This window comes from Pseudopodoces humilis, chromosome 19 (genome assembly GCF_049639895.1).
Source record: "Pseudopodoces humilis isolate 2021_Gansu_Grassland_sample_001 chromosome 19, ASM4963989v1, whole genome shotgun sequence".
NCBI lineage: Eukaryota > Metazoa > Chordata > Aves > Passeriformes > Paridae > Pseudopodoces > Pseudopodoces humilis.
In genome coordinates this window covers 10,054,271-10,076,542 of record NC_142218.1, presented here as the reverse complement: position 1 = coordinate 10,076,542, position 22,272 = coordinate 10,054,271, and the positions used below count along the sequence as shown (strand labels likewise).

Genomic DNA, 22,272 nt, shown 5'->3' with positions numbered 1-22,272 from the left:
GCCATGGTGAACGCTTCGAGCTGGGATAAATCAGCCCTGCGACCCTGGTGACCCCACCACTACCCTGGCTAGCTCGTTCCAGTGATTGATAACCCACCCAGTGAAAATTTTTACCTAACCTCCAATCCAGACCTCCCCTGGTGCAGCTTGAGGCCGTTTTCCTCTTGTCACTCGGTACCTGGGAGAAGAGACCAACCCCACCTGGCTACCGCCTCCTTCCAGGGGCTTGTAGAGAGGGAAAAGGTCCCCCTGAACCTCCTTTTGCCCAGCTCCCCGGGTTCCCTCAGCAGATCCGTGCTCCTTCCTCGTCATCCAACGAGCTCTTCCAAACCGTGAAGACGGGAGGAAGATGACGGCTGTCTCAATAATCTTTCATCGTGGGAAAGTTTCGCTCCTGTGAAATTCCGTGACAGCAGCAGCAGCCCCGCGGGACTCCCGCCGCTCCATCCCGGCTGCTGGAGCTGCCGGCTGTCCCCGCTCCCCTGCCCGTGCCTCCACGGCCATCAGAGGCAAACCCGCTGTGCCCTGGGGAGGCTGAACCTCATCCCCCGCGCTCGGGGAGCGGCCCCGGTCCGGCCCGGCTCTGCCCAGCAGGCGGCACTGCCAGCCCGCAGCACGGCCCGCAGCTCCCGGACCGCCCCCGGTCCCGATCCCGATCCCGCAGCTCCCGGACCGCCCCCGGTCCCGATCCCGATCCCGATCCCGCAGCTCCTGGACCGCCCCCGGTCCCGATCCCGATCCCGATCCCGATCCCGATCCCGATCCCGCAGCGCCCGCAGCTCTCCTGATCCCGGTCCCGGTCCAGGACCGACCGCAGCGCTCCCGCTCCCGCAGCGCTCCCACTCTCTCTCCGCTCCCATTCCCGCCGCTCTCCCGGTCCCGCTCCCGGTCCCGCTCCCGGTCCCGCTCCCGCTCCCGGTCCCGCTCCCGGTCCCGCTCCCGCTCCCGGTCCCGCTCCCGCCCGGCTGGGTGCATGCGAGGCTGCCCAGGCAGTGCCGGACACTCCTCCCCTGCTCCCCCCCAGCCGGGGCTCTCTGAATGGGATTTTAGGGTTGCGGAGATGGGAAGGTGCTAGGAGCAAAGGACGCTGCCCTTGGCTGGCTGTGCTTTGCCTTCGTTCTTGTGAACAGGCAAAAACCCCACGTTTAAATAGAAATAACTGAAGGTAAAGGAAGTGGGAGTGCAGCAGGAATTGGCTCTGGCACTTCTCTGGTCTCTGTTTTGTCCCTGTTCTCCACCTGTGTGCCAGGAACAACCCGGCCTGGCTCCTGGATGTTGCGAGCAGGGATGCTCACTGCAGCCCTTCCCATCTCATCCCATCAGAAAAACATTACTAGGAGCAGCTTATCCACGTGAAAAATAGCTCCCAGCAATCCTGCCAAGGTCAGTGTGAGCTGCTGAGCTGGTGCTCTGCTGTCAGCTGCAGCTGGGTCTCACACACTGGTCTTTTCCAGGATGGAAATACAGGACACTGTGGGGAGAGGGAGCACCCAAACCCTCCCTTCCCCTGCTCCTCTCCCTGCCCTCTCCGGGAGCACATCCCACCTATCTGCCCATGTACTTGCTCCTCACTTAACCAGAAAAAAAACCATGGACTTTCCCCAGGTCAGACAAGATCCACGTGTGTAGGAAACCTGGGCAGGGATTTAATTGAAGCAGGTTTGTGCATGGGACTCTGCAGTATTTGGTTTGGTCACCACCCCTCAGCCAGCCACTGGGACATCCTTCATGAGGAGAGGGGTCTCTAGTCCGTTGTCCAAGCTCGAAATCCCAGGGAAGAACATGGCTCTGATGCAGGGCGAGGGTTACAAAGAGACATCTCCTCTTCCTAGCTCCAGGCTGAGGGTCTGCTCTGGCACAGGGCTGGGCTCACTGACCGTGGGGCTCCACCAGCAGTGACCTGGCTGCTCCAGGTGGCACCTGCACGGCTCATCCTTGCCCAGCCTCTCCTGTAGCTGAGTGAAGAGTTTCAGGGTGCTCTGCTCATAAATGAGTCCTTATGAATTCCCCACTGCATGCTCTCCCAGCATGGGTGGGATTCTGAGGTCTCTGAGCCCTCTCCTTTGGTCTGCAGTTGCTCCATCCTGCCCTGATGTTAACTCTCCTTGGAGGGATCAGTGTGGGAAGCGGAGCAATTCTCCAGTTCCTTTGTGATCCCCACTGGGCATTGCTCCACTTTGATTTTCTTTTTTCCTCTCATTGACTTCTTAGATCCTGTAAACAGCCAGATGACAGCAGGAGTTAACCACAGAGAAATGGATTTACACTTCTGAAGTCAGCATGGTCTCATCCCAAAATAGGCACAGCGCAGGGGGAAGCAAAGCTCAGCAAAGGAAAGATGAAGAGAGAAACCCCTCACATGTGAGATGTGTGGGTATCCAGGGGAGGCTGTTGTGATCCTGGACACAAAACACGCAGAGCAGAAATAGGCAGAGAGCTGACCTGATGCAGATGCGTCCCTGGGAGGGTACCTAGAGCAGCAAGATGCATTCTGTGGATTTCTTCCCGTTCCAGTGTGGTTCATGGCCCACACTAAATGTTGAGAGAGGTGCTATGCCCTTCCATCACCCCATTCCTGCCAGAGCTGCACCCACCCCTCACTTGGGACATCCCCATCCAGTCCTGGGGGGTCACATGTGTCTGCCCTGGGCTGCACAGGACAGCTTCTCCCCATTGCCCCAAGTGGCTGGTTTTGTACAGGAGATCCTCTTGTCACCCAGCTCTGGTGGAGTCCCCTGAGTGAGCAGGGCCCTCTGAAGGCCAGGCTGTTAAACAAGCTCCCTTCAAGTTTAAGCAACAGCCCTCTCTGCATTTATGGTTGGGCCAACACTTCCCTGTTTTTACCACCAGTACAGAGGAGGTGAGCAGCAGGGTTTTTCTGACAGAGCATTTTTTAAGGCCTGACAGACAAAATCCCTTATCCTTGCCCTTACCAGGAGCAGTTTTCTTCTTATTCACCTGTAGGAAATGTGGGTACAACACATTCCTCTGTCAGCAGGGAAACCTCCACAGCCACACTGGCAGATCAACAGAGCTGGCAGAAACCTTTCTCTGAATGTCAATAACTCACCCCTGGGAACCTGGCCTTCCCCAGTCACCGCCTCCCTGACCAGATAAGCAAACACAAGGGACTAAGCTCTGTTAGTTTAGGTGCTTGGGGTGCTCTCCTGGGAACCCTGCCCAGGCTGTCCTGGCTAACCATTAGCAGGGACTCCTCTGGCTGGAGATTACAAGTGCTGCCAGAACATGGCTCAGAGGAGCATGGAGGAGAAGCCTCCTGTGTCTGGCCTTGGGAATGTCTCACAGGAGTCCCTCTGGAAGCAGCAGAAATTGTAGCCTTGAGATGATGCCCCAAAGGACTTCTCCTCCCTACCTTTCATCCAGGGATCCTGTTCTCTTTTTCTCTTCCTTTGCTGAACATGAACTTTGTCTTTGGTGCAAAAGTATTTCCCGTCAGCCTCAGATTCTTGTAGGACCTCATCTTCATACTTCTCCTACACCAACGAGATGAACAGTCAGTCTACAAACTGGCTTTCCCAGGGAGCTGGTGGCTTTGCCAGGGACCTCTGTGACAATTGCTATGGAGTGATGACAAATGCTATTGATTATAAACACTGTCTTGACTGTCTGGAAAGAGTGGCACTTCTATCCCTCAGCAGTAAGTTGTGCAACAGGGTGGGAATGAGGTTTGGCACATGGTGCAGGAAAAGCCATCACGTTCTGGAGGGAGCTTGGGCTGGTACAACCTGTCTGATGCCTCTGGGACACAGCAGCCTAAGCTGATGGCTGAGGAGAACAAACAAACCAACAAACCTCGCTGTCCGTCGTGTCTGGCTCATCGGATTCTTGCTTCCCAGACTCGGCATCATTGTCATCTAAAGAAACACAAAAAGAAAGGTTTTTGGCTGGTGGGAGGCTTGACAAGCTCATGAGCAGAAGCAGAGCCACCAGCCCAGTGGCTCACAGAGCCAGAAAGCAGCTTCAGCAATAAACTGTGTTGTGAAGCAGAGGCACTGCAAGCTGCGTTGCCTGGAATGAATGTTTAGGAGTGATCCAACAAGACTCTGTTGGGAAACCAGCTCCCAGGAAAGGTGGATCCGGAGGACTTTGCTACACCAAGGTCACTAGAGCTGTCCCAACATCTGTGGCTACGTACAGGTGGAAAACTGGGGGGTATTTAAGCCCCAGACTGCACTGCCCCAGGTGGGGAGAAGCATGTTGGGGTGAAGAGACCAAAAGGGACAATCCCACGTTTGCTGCTGGTTCAGTCTCTTCAGGCTCTTGGCAAGGAATGTGTGCTGAGGAGCAGAGGGAGGAAAGGCAGAGGAGACACTTCCCTTCCCAGCAAAAGCACCTCACTGCACACAGAACCCGGGGCTGCACAGCCCCAGACGTGTACCTGCACACACCCGACCTCTGCACACACTGAATCTCCATGGGCTGGGGGCCAAGCCTTGCACACACAGTAACACACCTCGGCTGGCCATGCTGGGCAGAAAGGACTGGGCACAGAGCTGCGCCCTCTTCTGAGGGGCAGGGACACCCCAGAAGCTCAATACCTGTTGCTCATGACACCCAGGTCTAGCCAGGATGGAGCTCAGCAGGGCAGCCCCCTCTTGCTGCCCCTGCAGAGGTGGGAGAGCAGGTGATGCTGCTTCCAGGCACTCCTGGATTCCCTGTAGCCTGATCCCATCCTCACCTTATCCTTCTGCAGGCTGAGGTTCACTAGAAAGTGCAGAAGTATTTGTGTATTGTTTCCCGAGCTTTGTGTCAACCTTAAGGTGAGAACTGAAGAAAATTCTGTATCCCCACACCCAGAATGTAATAATCTGAAATTCTTCTGCCATGATGATATCTTCTTAGCATGCAAATCATGGAGAACTTTTTTTTTTTTTTTTTCCCCATGAAAAATCCTGCTCCAGAGAGTGTTCCCAAACCACTCCGACACGCCCAGACCAACTAATCCAGGTGAGCTCAACTTTCCAGCCAAGCCAGTAAGTCTGGTACTGAGCAGCTCCCAGCAGACGTGCTTCCCACTCTGATCCACATGGCTGCTGCCTCCCACCTGCCTGGACAAACCTGGCACCTGTGTCTCAAGGGGATCAGGCAGGGAGAAAGCCTTGGAAGGGCTCTTTTGGAGGATGGAGCAAGGAAAGGAAGGAAACTGTTCTGATCTACCTGCTGCAGGTACCAGCATCCCATCCTTTGTGCTCAACCCTATGTGCTGTGTCATCACAGGACACACTTTGGAGCAAGGGGACACACAGGGATGGTTTTCCAGTGCTAGTCCTGCAAACCTCTTGCATTTTCCCCATCTCTGCTGGGAAATTCTGAGCTGCTTCTTCCCTGAAAGGAGTGGGAAATGCTGGAGCAGCAACATTGCCTTGTTACTGCTCATTGTGGGGTGGGTTTTGCCAAGAGGTCAGAGCTACACTGACTCCTTAGCTCCTGGAGAATTTTATGTCCCCAGCGTGGAGTGCAGGGTGCTCTGCTGAGTGTGCAAGGACAGCCCAGGGGTGGCTCCTGTCTGTGCTGGACAGAGACTGGGCTTTTCTGCAGAAGAACAAGGATTACTTTCTCCCCATATATACTGAGCCTCAGTTTTGGACATATCTAGGGTAGAAAACTGAGCTCTCAAAGACAGAAATGTGAAACGTGAAGCTCCCCACAAAGACCCAGAAGAGCTGGGAGGCAGGAGCACTTGGTCCCTGGAAGGTGGGTTTGCAAATGTGTGCAGAGCCCAGCAGAGAGCTCGGGGCTGGGAAATGCCTTCACCAAGAGGCACCTTTCACTCTTGCCCTCTCAAATGTCACGTTTGCCTGGGGCTTCTTACCTGCTTCTCCCTTCTGTGCACTGACATCCTGTCTCATCCCAGCCTCAGGAAGGGCCTCTGGGTCGCTTGGTGTGGAGCTGTTTGTCAGATATGCCCGTGAAAGTGTGAGCTGTGGGACACAGGGGTACAGGTAACACAAACGCTGCTGTCAGCCACCAGGCAGGAGAGGATTGTCCCAGCCCTTACTTGGTGACTGTGACACCCACAGGGACAAACATCACCGAGATGTTGCTGTGCACTGTGGTGTGTTTGCAGGGAGCTCAGCAGCTCCTGTGGGAGGGGGCACAGGCACTGCCTGCCCTTGGGCCTGGATGGGAACACTCTGGGCACTGGAAGGGAATGAGAGCCAGGACTGAGCAACCACGGCTCTGCTGTGCACAAATTGGCTTCATTGTGCCAATTTGTGGGTTTCATATCAAACCCATCCTCCCAAGGAGATTAACGTGGTCACAATGGTCCCAGCGGCAGTGCTGGGGTGGGGAAGGGGTGGGGGCTGCAGTCGATGCCAGCAAGAGCTGTACTTACCACAGCTGCATCCTCCTCCTCCTCCTCCTCCTCCTCCTTGGCAGCGCCGGGTAGAGGCCGGGTGGCGCTGGGCCAGTGGTAGGGGCAGCGCAGGTTGTCCCTCTGTGTCCTGTGTCCCCCGGCAGGGCTGTCCCCAGCGCTGTCCCTGGGGCTGCCGCAGCCCCGCAGCTCCCGGCGGCCGTGCCAGCCCCCGTCCCTGCCGCGGCCGGAGTCCGACAGATCCAGGGGCGCGTCCGCATCATCGTCCCTCGCCTCCTTCACCTTCGCTCGGAGCTCGGAGCGCTCCCGGCCCGGCCAAAGCTCCTTCTCTTCCTTCCCATCCGCAGCATCCTCCAGGAAGAAGCTCTCCTCCTTGCACGCTGCCGCGATGCCCAGCCAGGGGGACAGCGGCCGCTCCCCGGGCCGGAGCTTGGTGTCCCGCTGGCCCGGCTGGCACTGCTGCAGGAGGAGATGCTGCAGCCGCTCCCGCTGCTTCAGGAGCTGCAGCTTCTCCTCCAGCTGCTGGTCCCTCACGTACACCATGGTGGCAGGAAGCTTCAGCAAGGCTGCGTGGTCATCCCAGCTGTCCCTGGAGCGCGTCCTGCCGTCGGCAGCTTTGGCCCGGAGCAGGGGGCTGGGGAAGCTGTCCCGGTCAGCCGGGGCGCAGGGACCCGCCAGCCCCAGCTGGTGCAGGGAAAGGTGCTTGTGCAGGAGGCAGAGCTGCTCTCTCCGGGCACTCAGCTTTAGATTTTCATAGGATGGAGCAACCTTTGGGGAGTCCAGTTTGCTCGCTGTTAAATAACTAAAAAAAAGCGTGGGGTAAAATAAAAATTACGTTAGGTAGATCATGTTAGCAAAAAAAGACAAGTGCAAAAAAAAAACCCAAACCAAAACCAAACAAAAAAACCAAACAAAAAACCCCCCAAAACAACAGAATAAAAAAACCCCAAACCCACAAAAAAATATCAAAAGATCATCACATTAGCATTAGAGTTTTCGCATGGTTTCCCAGCTCTGCAGGGATGTGTGTGGTCTCTCCTGCTCTTTCCATGCCCTGTTACAGCTCTTGGCCAGCACATCATGTTTGTCTTTGTGTTCTGTGCTGGGGAGGACGGTGCTGGTGGCCAGGGGCATCAGGCAGTCAGCAGTGGGTCTCCACACAGCGCAGGAAGCCATTCCCATCCCAGCATCCAGCAGCAATCCCCTGTCCCTAGGCCATGGCAGCTCAATGCAGGGGGTTGAGTGAAGGTGAGGATGCAGCGACCTCTCAGATCAGCACTGCTACTAAGTCAGTTTTTGAATAATGACAGCCAGCAACATCCTAACTACCCCCCTTGGGCTTTCTTAGTGCCTGGAGATCCCCAGGACAGAGGAACAGCCCACCCTCCCCTAATCTCACTCAGTGGGAAACTTTTACAGCCATCCTAGGAAGGCTGGTACAGTGCAGGAGCCTGCTCTGCAAACCCAGTTCCTGCTGCTCTGGTTATTTGGCAGCTTCCATGAGTGTAAGCTGTTCCCAGGAATGCCCAGCAGAACTACTCACACTCTGGGAAACTCGCTGTCTCTACAGGTGAACTCACTGGCCTTGCTCAGCCCTCTGTGCTCCTGAAATCAGTGGGGAGGATAAGCCTGGGAAATGCTGAACCCTGCAGCAAAGCCCATTAGAGCAGATAAGGAGGAGCAGGAATTGCTGCCTGCCTGGGACAGTCCTGCCTGGATGTGGGGGCACTCAGTTCACTCTGTGGGTCTGCCTGAGGAGCTGGAATAACGAGAGCCTGATCTTGTTGGGCTGGACTCCAGTCATTTTTCACTGGTGCAAACTGGGATATCCCCCCCTTCCCAAGGCTGTGGGAGAAGTTTGGAGAGGAAGGTGGACAGACACAGTGAATACTGGCCATCCATCCATTGAGGGACAGCTGCAGTGGGCTGGATCAGGCCCACACCATGACTCCCAAGCTGCTACTCACGCCTCGAGGCTGGGGCTGTGCTCACGCTCCGGAGGGAGAGGAGTCTTCCTCACTGGTGGAGACACTGCGGCCCCTGAAGGACTCTTTTCCAAGAGGCAGGGTCTGGAGCCAGGTCTCACCAGGGCAATGGTTCCATGCAGCTGGTTGGAAATCCTCTGGGACGCCTGTGGCAGAGGACAGAAAGTCCAGGTGAGTCATTTTGCAGTGTGCCCCAGGCTCCAGGGAGCCCAGCTGAACTGGGACACATCTCCTCACCAGTGAGAGAGAACAAGACAGACAGCTCCTGAGTGTGCTGCTTGATTATGGTTCTGGTCAACAGCTCTATTAAGTTTTTGTTCATTTTTCCAGGAAATTTTCCCTTCATGTACTCTCTGTTTTCTGGCTGCACTGATTTGTAGCACAGGAAGTTTTTCATCTTCTCTTAAGTCATGATTCAGTGGCTTAACCAAGATAAGACCCTGCAAATTCCTTGTCCCATAGTCAGGCCTTTTTACTCATGCAAGATTTTATTCATGCAAGCTCCTGGCACACACAGGTTTGGTGGGTGTATTTCTGGTGGAGAACCTGGGCCAGGACATGGTTGTCTCCATCAGCTGTCATGAAAAGCTCACCACATGTTCTGACTTGACTTTCCCCTGCCCACCTGGAGATGTCACCAACCCTTCCTGTGATCCCTATTAATTATCCCCACAGCCTGCCTGCAGCCTTGCCAAAACCCCTTTTCACCTGCTCTTTCAAGTTTTTTGTGGAGGTCGAGTAAGCAAAACCTGTGCCAAAACAGGAGAATGTCTGTGGGTGTGTACACTGGCTTGAGTTGCCATGACCAGGAACAAGGTCCAGGTCCTGCAGTCTCACCTCCCAGTGCCCAGTGTCGCTGGCTGACACCCTCTCTGTGTTTGTCCTTGCAACCACTGAATGTCAGCCCTCTGGAAATGACAAACTACCAGCTCTGGCTTCTTCCACTCCCCAGGTGCCTCCTACTCTTTCCCTATCCCAATCTGCTTGTCTTGATCCTGTTCAGATGACCACAGCAGTGGGGAGAAGGCCTGAGGACATCAGGCTGCCTATGACAACTCACCATTTCTGCAAGGCTGACTTCTTGGAGGACGGTGCCTGGAGAAGTCCTGCTGCTTGGAGAGCTTCTCTGGAGTTTCTCTGGAGGCTTTTCTGCAATAGAAGACACAACCAGCTGCTGTAATGGTCCCCCAGAGCTGCTGCAGCCCTGCTCTGCAGTGGGCTGGAGCCATGCAGCCTCCCAGGGATGTCACTGGCTGATACCAACCACCTCTCAGTGAAGATTTTGAGTCAAAATTACCTTCTGGCTCAAGCTAGCACCTGACTGAATGTGCCCTTTATTGCATGTGTGGGTGGCAGGAAGGAAATGCCATGGTCTCTGCATGAATTTTATTTTAGTGAGAGCACCCGAGCACTCTTTTGCTCTAATGCAGAGCGGGGTGCTTATCCCTTGACCTGCATTTCCCCTCATCAGCTTTTCTGCTCATGGCAATGTCCATCTGAGCTGCCAACAGCTTGGTCTTTGCTCTCCAGACCCTTTCCCAGGGCAGTTTTGCACAATGGCTCAGTCACTTTCCCATCCCCAGATCCCTCAAGGGTGGCAGGAGCCAGCAACACCCACCTTCACTGAGCTTGAGGTCAGGCACATCCTGCTGGGCTTCTTCTGCTTCCCTGTGCTCTGCTTTCTCTGTGCTGACATTCCTGCTCACTGGGGACAGTACAGTCAAAGGGGAGCTTGGTGTGGAGCAGCTTTCTCTGGAGGAAACTCCCGGGGTCCTTGTCCTGTCCCTGTTGGAAGGAAATGGACATGAATGAATGAGAAGGGGCAGGAGAAGGAAGGTTTTGGAGCCACTGTACTGAGAGCTCTGAGCCTGATATATAAATATACGTATTTATGTAAGTGTGGATGTGGATATACCGGATCCTCAGACTCACCTCCTTCCACTGCAGCTTATCAGCAGCCCAGCTGCAGTCTGGAGCATGGACAGAGCCAGCATGACAGCCCGAGGTGTGATTGCCCCACTTGCTTGTGGGCAACGTCGCAGGAAGCCACGATGTTGGGTAAGCCAGGACCCAGCTGTGGCTATTGCAAAAGCTCTGTGGGAACTTGTCCCTGGCTGGGCTTTCAGCCTGATGGAGGGGTGGATTCAGCACAGGGATGTGGTGTCTGCCCCCTGCCACCAAATCAAGATGGAGAGGCTGATGCTCTTGGTGACACAGAGGGAGTGTCTGAGCCTTGGAGACACACACAGAGTCCTGGATGGAGTCTGATGCTGAGACATGGATGTTTGGCTGGAAATCTTCCTATCCAGCATCTCAGGGAACAGCAGAGCAGAGCAGAATCACTCAGTGCTCAGCAAGCTCAGCCCAGCCCACAGCTCTGGAGCTACTCAGCTCTTGGGAAGCACTGGGGAGTAAAAGCCAGAGTTTCTCTTTAAGTGGATGGTGCTCCTGTGCTCCAAAGAAAACACATTTCTAAACTAATCCCTCAGTGCTAATTCCTCTGGACTTTAAACCCTTGAGGAATGAGCTGATTTGTATATATTGGCCAGCCTGGCAGGTTACTTGGCTTCCAGCACAGTGCTCTGCTGGGCTGTGAACCTGTTGGTGCAGTTCACTTCTCCCTCTTTAACCCCATCACTGTCCCTTGTGTGTCACTCTCCTTCCTCCAAAACCACCTGCAGACCCTCTCTGGCTGCTGCAGAAGGGGAGCTGGTGCCATGGAAAAGCCATGGAATCCCAGGCTGAGGTGCCTGCAAGCTGCCCAGGGCTTGGTTTCCACAGGGTTAAATATCTTTGTTCCCCAAAAATGAATTGCTGGATGCTGGCGAACACTGCAGTGAGCAAAGGTCAACAAGGATTTTGAGATTATTAGGGATTTTTTCCATGTCTAACATATACAGGAAGCCATGGGAATTAGATGCTAAAATACCCCTGAGGATGCCACAGTCTGGACATTTCCCTGCCAGCTCTGGGGATGCCCTGGCTGTTGCCAACACCCCTTGTAAAGAAAGAAACCAGGAAAGTGCTTACTCCAGGCTCCGGAGCCTCTTCAGTTCTTCCTTGAGAGTTTTATTCTCCTCCCTCAGGCGATTGGTCTCGTTTGCTGCAGGGACAGAGGTGGTGATGTGAGTTCAGCTCCTGCCAGGGTGCCACTCAGCTCGCTGGGGTGGCCGGGGGAGGAGGAGGGAATGGCACCGAGTTTTGGAGGGATGCCGAATTTCCTTCCTCCTTTGTAAACATGCCGGGGCTAAGGGATAAAAGGGAACAACTTTCTGACTCAAGTTTCATCAGGATTAGGTCTGCTTGCAGCTCACCCAGCTCAGGGGAAGAGCATGACCCAGAGGAGGCAGCGGTGGATTGGGCACAGTGAACATCTTGCCCCTGAACACCAGGGCAGGGTGATGAGTGGGTGCTGTGTTAGGGGGAGGGCTGGGGGGTCTCGGGGGGGATCAGACAGAGGCCAGAGGGTGATGTGAGCACCCGGCACCGGGTGCTGCAGCGAGGAGGCCAGGGGAGCACGGCTGGGCTCCCAGGCAGGGTGCCTTGCCTTGCTCCTGCTCGAAAGCAGCACTCGGGGAACAGTGGCATAGCAGAGGAGATAAAACAAGGGCTCTTGGCACCTCTCCATCCCTCCTAAATGCCTTATCTCCTTTACACCCATGACCCTCCCTGGGCCAGTCAGATCCCCAGAGAAAAACACCCTGTGCCTCAGCGGTGCTGGGAGCTCTGCCAAAGGCTCAGGAGAGGTTCCATCACATGTGTTGCTTGATTTCATTTACCCGTGCTGAGCTGCTGCTGTGACTTTCCTGTCTTTGCCAGAGTGTTGCTTCTGCCGTGCCAAATGCATCCTTTTTCCAGGCAGGTGACACAGCCTGGAATCTCTCATTTTTCAGGAGGTGAGGAGGGCTGCAACCCCCAGCTCTGATGATTTGTGTGAAGGGTTATGTCTGCTTGGGGGGACGTGAACTGCCATCCACAGTCCTGCTCCCTCCCTTCTCCCCATCCCCAAACCCTTCCCAGATTCCTGCTCACCACAAGGGCTCACTTGCAAATATCTGGGAGAGGGATTAACAGAGCAAAAACTCAGCCTGCCAAAGCCAAGCTCACAGTGGGTGTTGGTACGTACAGAGGATGAAGATGTGCTGCAGGCTCTGGAAATGAGAGGTCTCATACTCATTCTGCTTCTTTTTGGCCAGCTCCTGTGTGACCATGCATCTGTCACAAAGACCAGCTCGCAGCCTGGAGGAAGGAAACCCCACAGCTTGTTACCACACGGTTTCCATGGGAGAAATCAGCTCCTGCCCTGCTCATGGGGAAGTGTGAACACCCAGATCATCCCTGGCATCACCCCACAGCCCAGCACCGGCCCTTGCACCCCTCCAGATGCAGCCCCACCACCACCAGCTTAGGAAAGCTCCTCTGCATGTGCCCAGACTCCTCCAGCCCTCCCAGCAGCTGAGTAAAGGAAAAATAGAGGTTCATATTCTACATCCCACTCCTGAGGAGACAGCAAATCCCAAACTCTCCCCCTAGGACCGTGCAGTTGCTGCCACTCAGCAGCACCCCACTTAAAAACAAATCCTACCGGTTTTCTAACACCTTTACATTTTCTTTAAGGACCTTCTGTTGTTCCCTTAATTGGTGATTTTTAGCAAACAGCTCTTCAATTCTCTGAGCATCGCTAGTTGAAGAAGCAGAACAAAGAAAAGAGGTTTATTAGATTTCTCTCCAAAACTCTTGCCTTCATCCACAGTGCCCTTTTTCTTGTGTGGCAGGAGGGGAAACAAATGTGTTGGAGCCTCCCTGGGATGCCCTCCTTGGAGTGAGCAGCTTAATTCCTCCCACTTATTGTTTTCCAAGGGAGAAAGCACCGGGTGGCACAAACATCACCGGCCAGTGGGAAAGCAAACTGGAGTTGGGATCACCCCAAACCCCGCCTGGAGCCAAAAGGCTTGAATTTGGCAGTGCCAGAAAGGCAGATGGTGCTCTCTAATCGGGCAGGAAGTCTGAAATTCCAGTGGTGTAACTTCCCCTCTGCCCCAGCATCGCTCACCGGCACTTCTCTGTGGTCAGCTCCGTCACCTTGCTGTGCAGACCTGGGGTAATGAACAGACACAGAGAGGAGGGTGGTTACTGCCAGCTCCCCAGCACTCAGAAGCAAATGACACTGATGGAATTTCAGGAAGGTGCATGGCTTTGCAGAAATCTCATCCGTTCACGAGCCTTATCTCCGATAAGGAATAACACATTGCATGTGTTAAACACAATCACGGTTTAATGTAACAGGGAAAGTTGTACAAAATGTGAGCTCCTTTTGTATCCCCACTATTTAATGAGTCTGCATTTCCTTCACAGACACAGAAAGTCTGGTTTCATTTTGTTTCTACTTATTTCTCACTGCAGCCTGCATTTCCCAGGTGGGCAGTATTTTATAGCTTTCAGGGCTGGAAAGCATCTTGGAGAATATTTACAGCTGAAAGGCTTTCCTTGATGGATCTGCAGACGTTGTATCCTGTCAAATTCATTTTATGCAAAGTAGATGTAAACATGTGGTTTAAATTGCTCAACAGTTTCCTCTAACTCTCACACAGCTTGAAATTACACAAGAGAAGAATGAATTCATAAGCCAGAATCATCCAAAAGTGCTGAAGTTTTGTTCATAATATTGATACTGGGAATTATTCTAATAGGAAAACAATTGGACTTGGAACTTGGTTGCTTAACCTAATGGATTTTATTTTAATAATATATGGCCTGAGAAATAATTTATTCCCTAGAGGAATAAGCTATCTAACCTGACTCAAACATTTTCTTTAACAGAGCTTCATCTCCTGCTACTTCTGTCGTACAGATTATTGCATCTTTCCGCTTTCCCTTTGATCCCTCAGTGTGCAGATATACACCAATCCTGACTGCTTGGAGCAGATGCCCAGCAGGTGTGTGTGTCACCCCTAGAAACCTCTCAATTTGCCTTTATCACAGACCCTGGCAGCAGGGGCAGGAAAGGAGCCAAATCCCCCGTGGTTAATGCTTGGAGCAAGTGGGATTCTGGGATGCTCAAGGACTGAGCATCTCCATGGCTTGTGTTCCAGATGCATGGAGTGCAGGAATGTCCTCTCTCTTCTGCTCCTTCTCATCATTCAAAATGTTAGTTTGTTCTCAGTATGCCAACCAGAGGTACAAACATGCCAGTGGGTGTTCTCCCGAGGGACAGGCTGTGACCCCATGTCCCAGTCCTTCCCTGTGGCTGCTGCTTGCTCAGCACTAATCCCCAAATCTCCCTAATCCACACCTGCTCCTCCTCCTTTCACATTATTTGACACCAAACAGATCAAGGTGGTATTACAAAGAAATGGATCTTGCCCAGTTTTTGATAAGAAAATGATGTCTCCCTACCTTGGACCTCCTTCTCATGGACTTCCTTGAGCTTGTTCAGGAACTCTGCAAAACTTTCTGTGGTCATGTTAAGGGCTGAGCCACAAACCAAGCTGTGTCCAGTGTGAGGATGTCCTTTTGCTTCAAATTATTCAGGTTTCAGCCTAAAATAGAAAGAAGAAGTCCAACAAAAGGCATGTGCCTGGTGCATGTGATGTTCTGGAAAGGACAAAGCCCAAAGCTAGGAAGGGAAATCATTTGCTAAACCATGGGATGCATTTTTGTCCACCCTGCCTCAGCACTGAGCATAGCAAAGAGCATGTCTTAGATACCAAGAGAAACCCAGCTGGAAAATCAGGCTTTTCCTCTACTTGTTGAGCAGTTTAAATTGCATTTCTCTGGGATGAGGTGGGGCAGGGCATCTTCTCGAGCATAAAGCAGGGACTGCAGAACTCGTGCTGGGACCACATGGGGACCGATGATGGGGAAATTCACAGCAGTTTTGGTGTTTGACTCTCATGGACTCATCTCCTGCTGGAATACTCCCTTGCATCCCTCCTCCCTCTGGCACCATGCACAGTTTTATGGGGGCAGCACACAGCACTTGGCCACCCACTGCCACTGCCCAGGCTTCCTGCACGACCTCGCTGGCTGTAGCTGCTCTGAACCCCTGGGAGACACCCAGCAGAGCTTTTTCAGCCCATGGTACCAGAGAAACCAGGAGAGGTGGTGTCCTGAGCCAAGAGCTGCAGGAAGCTGTGCACAGGCACAGCACCCATGGGGTCCTCTGGGACCACCAAAACCACACAGGGAAAGAGGAACTTTCACACGAAGGCGTTTAGCATCTCCACATGGGAACTTCTCCCCCAAAATCATCCTGGGTTATTGAGTTGTGGCAAGTAATTCTGATCCCAGCTAAGCACCCGGACACTCAGCCTTCAACCACGAAGAGATGAGCAGGGGGCAAACCTCCCCTGTGCTGCTGGGAAGTGAAGAGTGGGCTGGGAGCTGGGCTTTGTAGCCCCACAGGGAAGGTTTGTTCCAGCGCTCTCTCAGCCCGGCTCCTGCCCGTGCCTTTATCTGCATGCGGAGCAGGGATGTGCCAGATCGCCTGCATATGCAAGATGTGGGCATGCAGAGCTGGAAGAAGAAAGTTTCCCCTAAAGCATCTGATTTTCAAAAGAAATGAGGCACGCGCCAGCAAGCACGAGCAGCGAGCTCGGCACGCTCGGATCGGCGGAGCAGCTGCCTGAACACGAACCATCCCGGAGCCTCTTCCTTTGGCTTTTGAGCAAATCTGGTGCAAACAGAGTAGAGATCTTACTCTCTGGGGAAACAATTTAAAAATATTCATTATTGCTGCTTCCCTGAGCATAACCCACCCGTTCCCAGGGCTGGGTGATCTAACCCAGCAAATAAAAGCACAGTGTGGCTCGTCCAGCTTGAGGTCTGCCACTGGGAAATGGGATTGGGAACTGATCTCAGCCCCAAGAGCCACAGCTGGAAAGCCAGCCAGGGGAAATAACGTGCAGCTCTACTGCAAAACAGGAAAAAAACCCTCTTGATGTTAATGGGATGCACTTCCCAGGATCACTGGGTCCTAAATTAGTCTCTGCCCTGGGCAAAGCACCTCCCCAGGGCTGAAGGGAGGTTGTGAGATCAAGCACTGCCATCACGGGACTGACACCCCAAGTGCCAGCTGGGAAGGCTCTGGAGCACTCAGGCACTAATTCCCATTGCATTCTCCAGGGCTGTAATCTGGGAAGGGATTGTAACTGGGAGCAGAGGAGTCGGTGGCTGTGTGCTCCTACCGCACTTGCTGCTGCTGGATCAGGTCCTGCCTGCCTTGTACTGAGGGGTACAGCCCTCTCCCCACGGCTGGTGTCTTGGAGGGCTGGAGCCAGCATTTGGGGACACAGGGATGCAGCTCAGCCATCCAGGAAAGGTGACAGCCTGGCTGGGAGTGCTGCCAGCCCGCTGCTCAGGCTGTGGCTGTGGTGCTACCAGGGCTGGGGTTTACTCCTGATTTTCTTTTCCTCAGAGGCCTCAGGTGAGTAGGGGCCTGTGACCTGCTGCAGATCCAATCAGCAGGGAAAAGCTGCCAGTTTTGGTGCTTTCTGAGATGCCAGAACCCATCTCTGCCTGCAGATGGAATAGCCACTCTGTGGCAAACCTGGTGAGGACCTCGGCTCTCATCTGTGCACTCACATGGCAACAGAGATCCTTCATGAGCATCACTCCCTATAAGTCTTTTCCCAGGATTCAGCCTTTTGCTGCAGCAGAACAGACCCAGTGACAGCCCAGGCTCCCTGAGGGGCTCAGCTTTGCTCCCTCTCACCCGGTGTGGACAGGTGAAGGTGTGAAGCTGCAGCTCCCTGCTCCTCTACCCTGCTCTGGAGGATTTACTGAGGGAGATTTATCGCTGAAGCCCAGACCACAGAGTCCCTCAGTGTGGAGCTCGTTCCCTGAGACAGGGATTTCATTTCCAGCCCCAGGCCTTTTGCAGAGCTGTCACTGGGATATAGAGCCGGTGGTGCTGGCCCGTGGCAGGGTCAGAGCAGCCCTTTGGCATCCTGGCAGGGCCAGGAGTATTTCAAAGTGGTGTGTGCCCTCTGCAAACAGAGCCCCAGTGTTGGGGACCAAAGGCAAACTCCTCATCCAGCCCCTAAATCTGGAAGGTTTGGAAAGCCCAGGGCCTGGGGTGAGCTGTTGTTAAGTGCTGTGGCTTTGCTCACCTGCTCTCTGCATCCCTCGATGCTCAGCTCAGGGTGGGAAAAGGGCTCCAGTTTGGGGCACAGGGTCCCTGGGATGTCTGCTCTCATACACGGGGCTGGAGCAGCCCCCATCATCTCCTGGGTGCCAATGGCATCACTCCTTGGCCAGGATGCTCCTGTTGTGGCTGGGGAAAGGAAAAGCAGCAGGGAGGTTATTTTCTGTCCCATCTGAGGGGGCTGGGGAAGGGATGGATGTGGACTGGCTCTGACAGCACAGCCAACCCCCATTCCTTGGTCCCCAGGGAGTTCTTGACTTCTCAGTGTCATCCCCAGCACTGCCTGTCACACTCACAGTGAGCACATCCCCACCCTGAGCTCTGTCTCTTTTCAGGAGGATAAAGCAGCTCATTAGCTAAATGAGCTTAAGTCATTAAAAAAAAAAAAAAAGAAAAAAAGGCAGAAAAGAAAAAGGCAGGACTGTGACATTCTGATACTGTGGGATCAGTGAAGCTTAATGGATTTACCAGCAGATATTTCCCCATCAGCAGTGCTGGAGTTGCTCAGCTCCAGGCTGGATTGATGTCATACACCTTTCTCTGGGAGATTGCTGGGCAGAGCTGCTTTGACCAGCCAAACTTTCTTTCCTTGGCTATCCTACTATGTTCCTGGTCTAATTTTAGAATTATAAAACAAGTTTGTACTCAGAAAAACTGCCTGATCACTCATGGAAGATCTGCAGTGCCAGGAGTATTTCACAGGCCGGTGTGGAGTAATGCTCTTTGCGGATGTACTTGGCTTGGCAGTTTGAAGAAGGCTTTTTTGGTACTTTGAGGGTTTCTTTTTTGCCGGGTATTTATTTATTTGCATGATTTAACATGGCACAGACTGCCCTAAAATGGAGCCCAGTGCCTGCTCTCCACCGTGCTGGGTTTGCTGTGGGTGCTGCACGTGGGCTGCCAGATTGCAAAATTACCTCCCAACAAGAGAGACAGGAGGAGCAGCCTTGGCTCTTGCCTCTCCAGGGAGGAGGAATTTGGTGCCTTCCTCTACCTTGCACAACCTGAAAATCCTCCCTGGAGCAGAGCAGCTGCTCCGTGCTGCTCCACCAGCCCAGGACCCGGTTTGCAGCAAGCCCCAGGGTTTCCTCTGCCGGCTGCTGCATGGGGGTCCCACTGGGGTGATGTGGAGCTGCAGCATGGCTGTGACCTGCCCCAATGGCCCTTTGTGTTTGTGGGGACTGGTGCTGGTCACAGCCCCTGAACCAGCTCAGCAGGATCAGCAGCACCAGGGAGATGCTGCCCCTGCTTGTGTGTGCACAGACGTGTCCCACTGCAGGGAGAGCTGAGCTGGAGCAAACCCTCCAAGATGCAGCTCCAGCCTCAAGTCCCAACCTGTACACTGATTTATTTCTACCCCATAAAGTCTCTGTTGCCATAATACAGCACAGCCCTGGTGATCACAAACTCAGCATCTCAATTTCTTCCCCACCACCCTGGCCCTGTGGAGGCAGCTTCTGCTTTTCCAATTGCTGTGGCCATCATCAAACCCCCAGTTTGAGTTTTCTTCCATTACCTCATTTCTGCTCAAGAGTCCTTGTTATTCCTTGCAATAGGGACATCCCTCCTCCCAACAGAGTCCTGGCTGCCCTGGGCTTGCAGGATCACTAAACCCAGAGCTGATGGTCCTCTGCAATACCTGAATACCCCTAGGGATCTGACTGGCTTTTACATAGCAGGCTGAGCAGTCTGGGGGATTTCTCCTTGCTCTGGCTCCATCTGGGAGGGAGGTTTTGTCCTCCCACTCCCCAACTGCTGCTGCTTTGCTGAGGTTTAACAGTAAATATTTGTTCTGCTCCCCACTTGAGGACAAATGACATTTGGAGCCAGCAGCTGTGCCGTGATGCTCCCCAGAGTGTGGTGGGCTTTGGGCAGATCAGTGGGGCAGGCCTGTCTGCCCACAGAAGGATTCAGAGGATGATTAAAAGTATCCACTTATCTGCCCATGCATCTTGGGGTAACCACAGGTTCTATAAACATTACTCAGTTAACACCTCAAAATGCTCTGGGAAGTGGGTAACGAGGCATTATCGCATTTTTGGGTGATTTAATTGAGAAGTGGTGAGGCTCAGGAATAGCTCAAGGCCCTGTTGGGATTGGAGACATGTGGTCACTGCCCATCCAAAACACTTCCACTGCCACCCCCAGCTCCAGAGCCCCTGGCTGGGCAAAGTGGCAGGAAAATACCCTGGGAATCTCTGATAGGTGGTGTTATCACCCCACACTCTGCCCGTGATCCCGTTACGCTGCTCATGCTGCCTGGAGAGCATCTTGGTCTCACTGTCTTCTCCTCCACAGCAGGGGACCTCCCCAGCAGCATGGCTCAGAGCCCACACTGTTCCTGACATGGGGAATTCATCATTCATGGAAAAGCAGGTCTTGTGTGGGAGAACAGGCACGAAGATTCCTCTCAACCACACTTCCATACACTGGCACCTCTGCTCCTGCTGTGTGAGGGGTGCATGGGCATCCTGAGTCAAGGTAATGGCCATGCAAATGGAAAAGAACAGATCTCTCTCCCCTGGGTATGGAGATATCCCTGGATATCCCCAGATGATGAAGTCTTGGAGAGGATCAGCTTTTCTCTTCAGCACCATTTAAAAAAGGAGAAATGCGCTAGGAAGACCTAGCCCTGCAAAACCCTCCTGGGTGTTTAGCCCTGCTGCAGCACCAAGGATGAGTCTCACCAACTCAGCCCCATGTTGTGCTGTCCAGCAGCTGGGACAGACAGAGCTGGGCACTTTTACAGACTGAGGCATCTCTGCATGTCCCAAATGCCTGGTGACACACATTGCTACCTAGGCTAGGTTTTGAATCAATGCATCAGTGTCCTGCATCCTCCAGGGGAGGATCTGTGGTCATCTCCTCTGTAAGAGCTCTCAGGACTTTCCCCATGGTGGCACTGTCCCAACAGAAGGGACAAGGAGCAGGCAGTGGGGACAGTTCCACCCACAGCAGCAAACCCCAGTGCAGGGAGGCAGCGTGTGTGGGCACAGTCTCTCCCCACCATCACTTCCTTCCTCCTGGATTTAAAATAGGGAAGGAGGATGCCAGCCCTGGGTAGCATTACACCTCGTGCCTGGGGCTGCTGGAAGCCCAGCAAGCTTCAGCCTCTCTGCATATTTATGCTGCCTGAAGGAACATATCTGGACAACCCAGGAGGGCACTGTCAGGATGTCCCACAAGGGACACAACGGGGACAGATGGCCATCCAGCTAGTAGGGGTCACCACAACCCAGCTCCAAGCTGCCACTGAGGGAAAAAGCAGCAAATTTGTTCTCAGCTTTGGCAACAGAGATGAGTTCAAGGTGTGAAACGGGGTGGGAATGGAGACCCACAACTCCATTTAAAGTTATTTATTGCCCAGCATGTGCATGGCTTGGTGCAGTTCAGGGCAGGCTGAGATGCTGCATGGAAGGTGGATCAGGTGTGGACGGGGGTGCTGCCCCCCCAGCACCCAGCACAAACACCCAGGTGCTGCCTGGCCGGGATGGGCACATCCTGGATCCCACACTGTCCCACTGTCCATCCCACATGGCCACAACTCTGCTCCCCCATGGCTGTCACACTGCTGGATGTTTGCTCAGAGAAGTTTTCCTGCCTCTGGTCCCCTCTTGCTGGATGCAAACGAGACTGGGCTCCCTGGTACTCGTGTAAACTCTGACACCCACAAAGTGCTCTGACCCTCCACATCTATTTCACTCCATCTGAGCAGAACTGGATGCCATTTCTCAGCGTTTTGGATGGCAGGGATATCCCATTACCTTTCATGCTCAGGTGGAAAACACCAGAGGAAGTTTTTGTTAAGAGGAGAGCTCCGGGGTCGTGGCTGGGCAGCGCCGCACAGCCTGGGTGGGCTCAGGACCCCTCCCCACCGACCCCCCTGAGTTTGCCACAGACCATAGGCTCCCACAAACCCAGATTTCCTCCTCGAACTCTGAGAGGGGACAGAAAAGCAAGCAAACCCGTGACACACCAACCTCTGCCCATCAGATGCGAACTGGACCAGGCTCCATCTGCCCGCACCAAGTGACAGCTCTCCCGGCGCCGTGCTGAGCGAATTTTGGGCAGCTCTCCATGTGTGTCTCACACCAGCTCCCTTCCCAGCTACACAACACTGCCCAGGATGCTGGGGGACAGATAAAAACCAGTGCAAGCACAATACTCACGGAGAGGACTGTGCCTGTGCCTCTTCCTCGGCTCCTGGAGCTGCGTTTGGGTGGTGATCAGGAGACGGACATCTGGGACACGGGAGCCAGCAGTGAGCAGTGTGGGTGAACTTGCACAGACAATAAGCCGTAATTTTTCCTTGCAGCCTGACTGGTTCTACTGGTTTGCATTTCTTTACCCCAGCAGCAGAAAGGAGGCTCAGCTTAGCTAAAGCTGCCCAACCGGTTCTGCTGTAACACAAAAAGCGGCAGGACCAGTATGGTGTGAACCCAGATAGAGATTTGATTGTTTTCCCATAATTACGGCTCAACCTGCGCTGTTGGTTGAAGTCAATCGCATTAGCAAACAGACCCTTTTAAATAATTCATCCAGCATTAAGATGGGAAGTTTTTTTGTTTTATAAAACTTGGCACTTTTTGAGAAGAAGAGAAAAAAAAAAAGAAAAAGAAATGTGGCAGCAGCAGCAGCAGCATCCTGCTAAATTAGAGTGACACAGCCAGGGCACACAACTCCCAGCCCAAACACTCGGGAGAGGGAAAGTGCCCAAATTGACACGTATTGTTGCTTCAAATGCAGGATGAAAGCCCGTGATCATCCTGAATTTTCTTCTGGGGGCACTTTGCAGCGGCTGGGGA

The 22,272-nt window shown here is 53.6% G+C and overlaps 1 protein-coding gene across 1 annotated transcript; it reads right to left on the bottom strand.

Annotated features, from left to right (window-relative positions):
- Positions 1–1,650: 1,650 nt before the first annotated feature.
- Positions 1,651–21,722, bottom strand: RBBP8NL (RBBP8 N-terminal like). Its single transcript, XM_005524815.3, has 15 exons — positions 21,637–21,722; positions 17,433–17,596; positions 14,719–14,861; positions 13,376–13,418; positions 12,908–13,003; positions 12,449–12,561; positions 11,353–11,425; positions 9,941–10,107; positions 9,383–9,471; positions 8,305–8,468; positions 6,359–7,139; positions 5,834–5,942; positions 3,814–3,875; positions 3,374–3,494; positions 1,651–2,214 (listed from the first exon to the last, which is right to left on the bottom strand). Exons 3-15 carry the CDS (start codon positions 14,783–14,785, stop codon positions 2,096–2,098), a joined length of 2,004 nt encoding a protein of 667 aa, XP_005524872.2. The 5' UTR covers positions 14,786–14,861; positions 17,433–17,596; positions 21,637–21,722; the 3' UTR covers positions 1,651–2,095.
- Positions 21,723–22,272: the final 550 nt, after the last annotated feature.

Coding starts and splice junctions, on each gene's coding strand:
- RBBP8NL (XM_005524815.3), bottom strand. CDS start 14,785: ATGACCACAGAAAGTTTTGCAGAGTTCCTGAACAAGCTCAAGGAAGTC. Junction 10,108..11,352: donor AAGAGGCTCCGGAGCCTGGA/GTAAGCACTTTC, acceptor TCCTTCCAACAG/GGACAGGACAAGGACCCCGG. Junction 2,215..3,373: donor ACAGGATCCCTGGATGAAAG/GTAGGGAGGAGA, acceptor GGCTGTTTACAG/GATCTAAGAAGTCAATGAGA.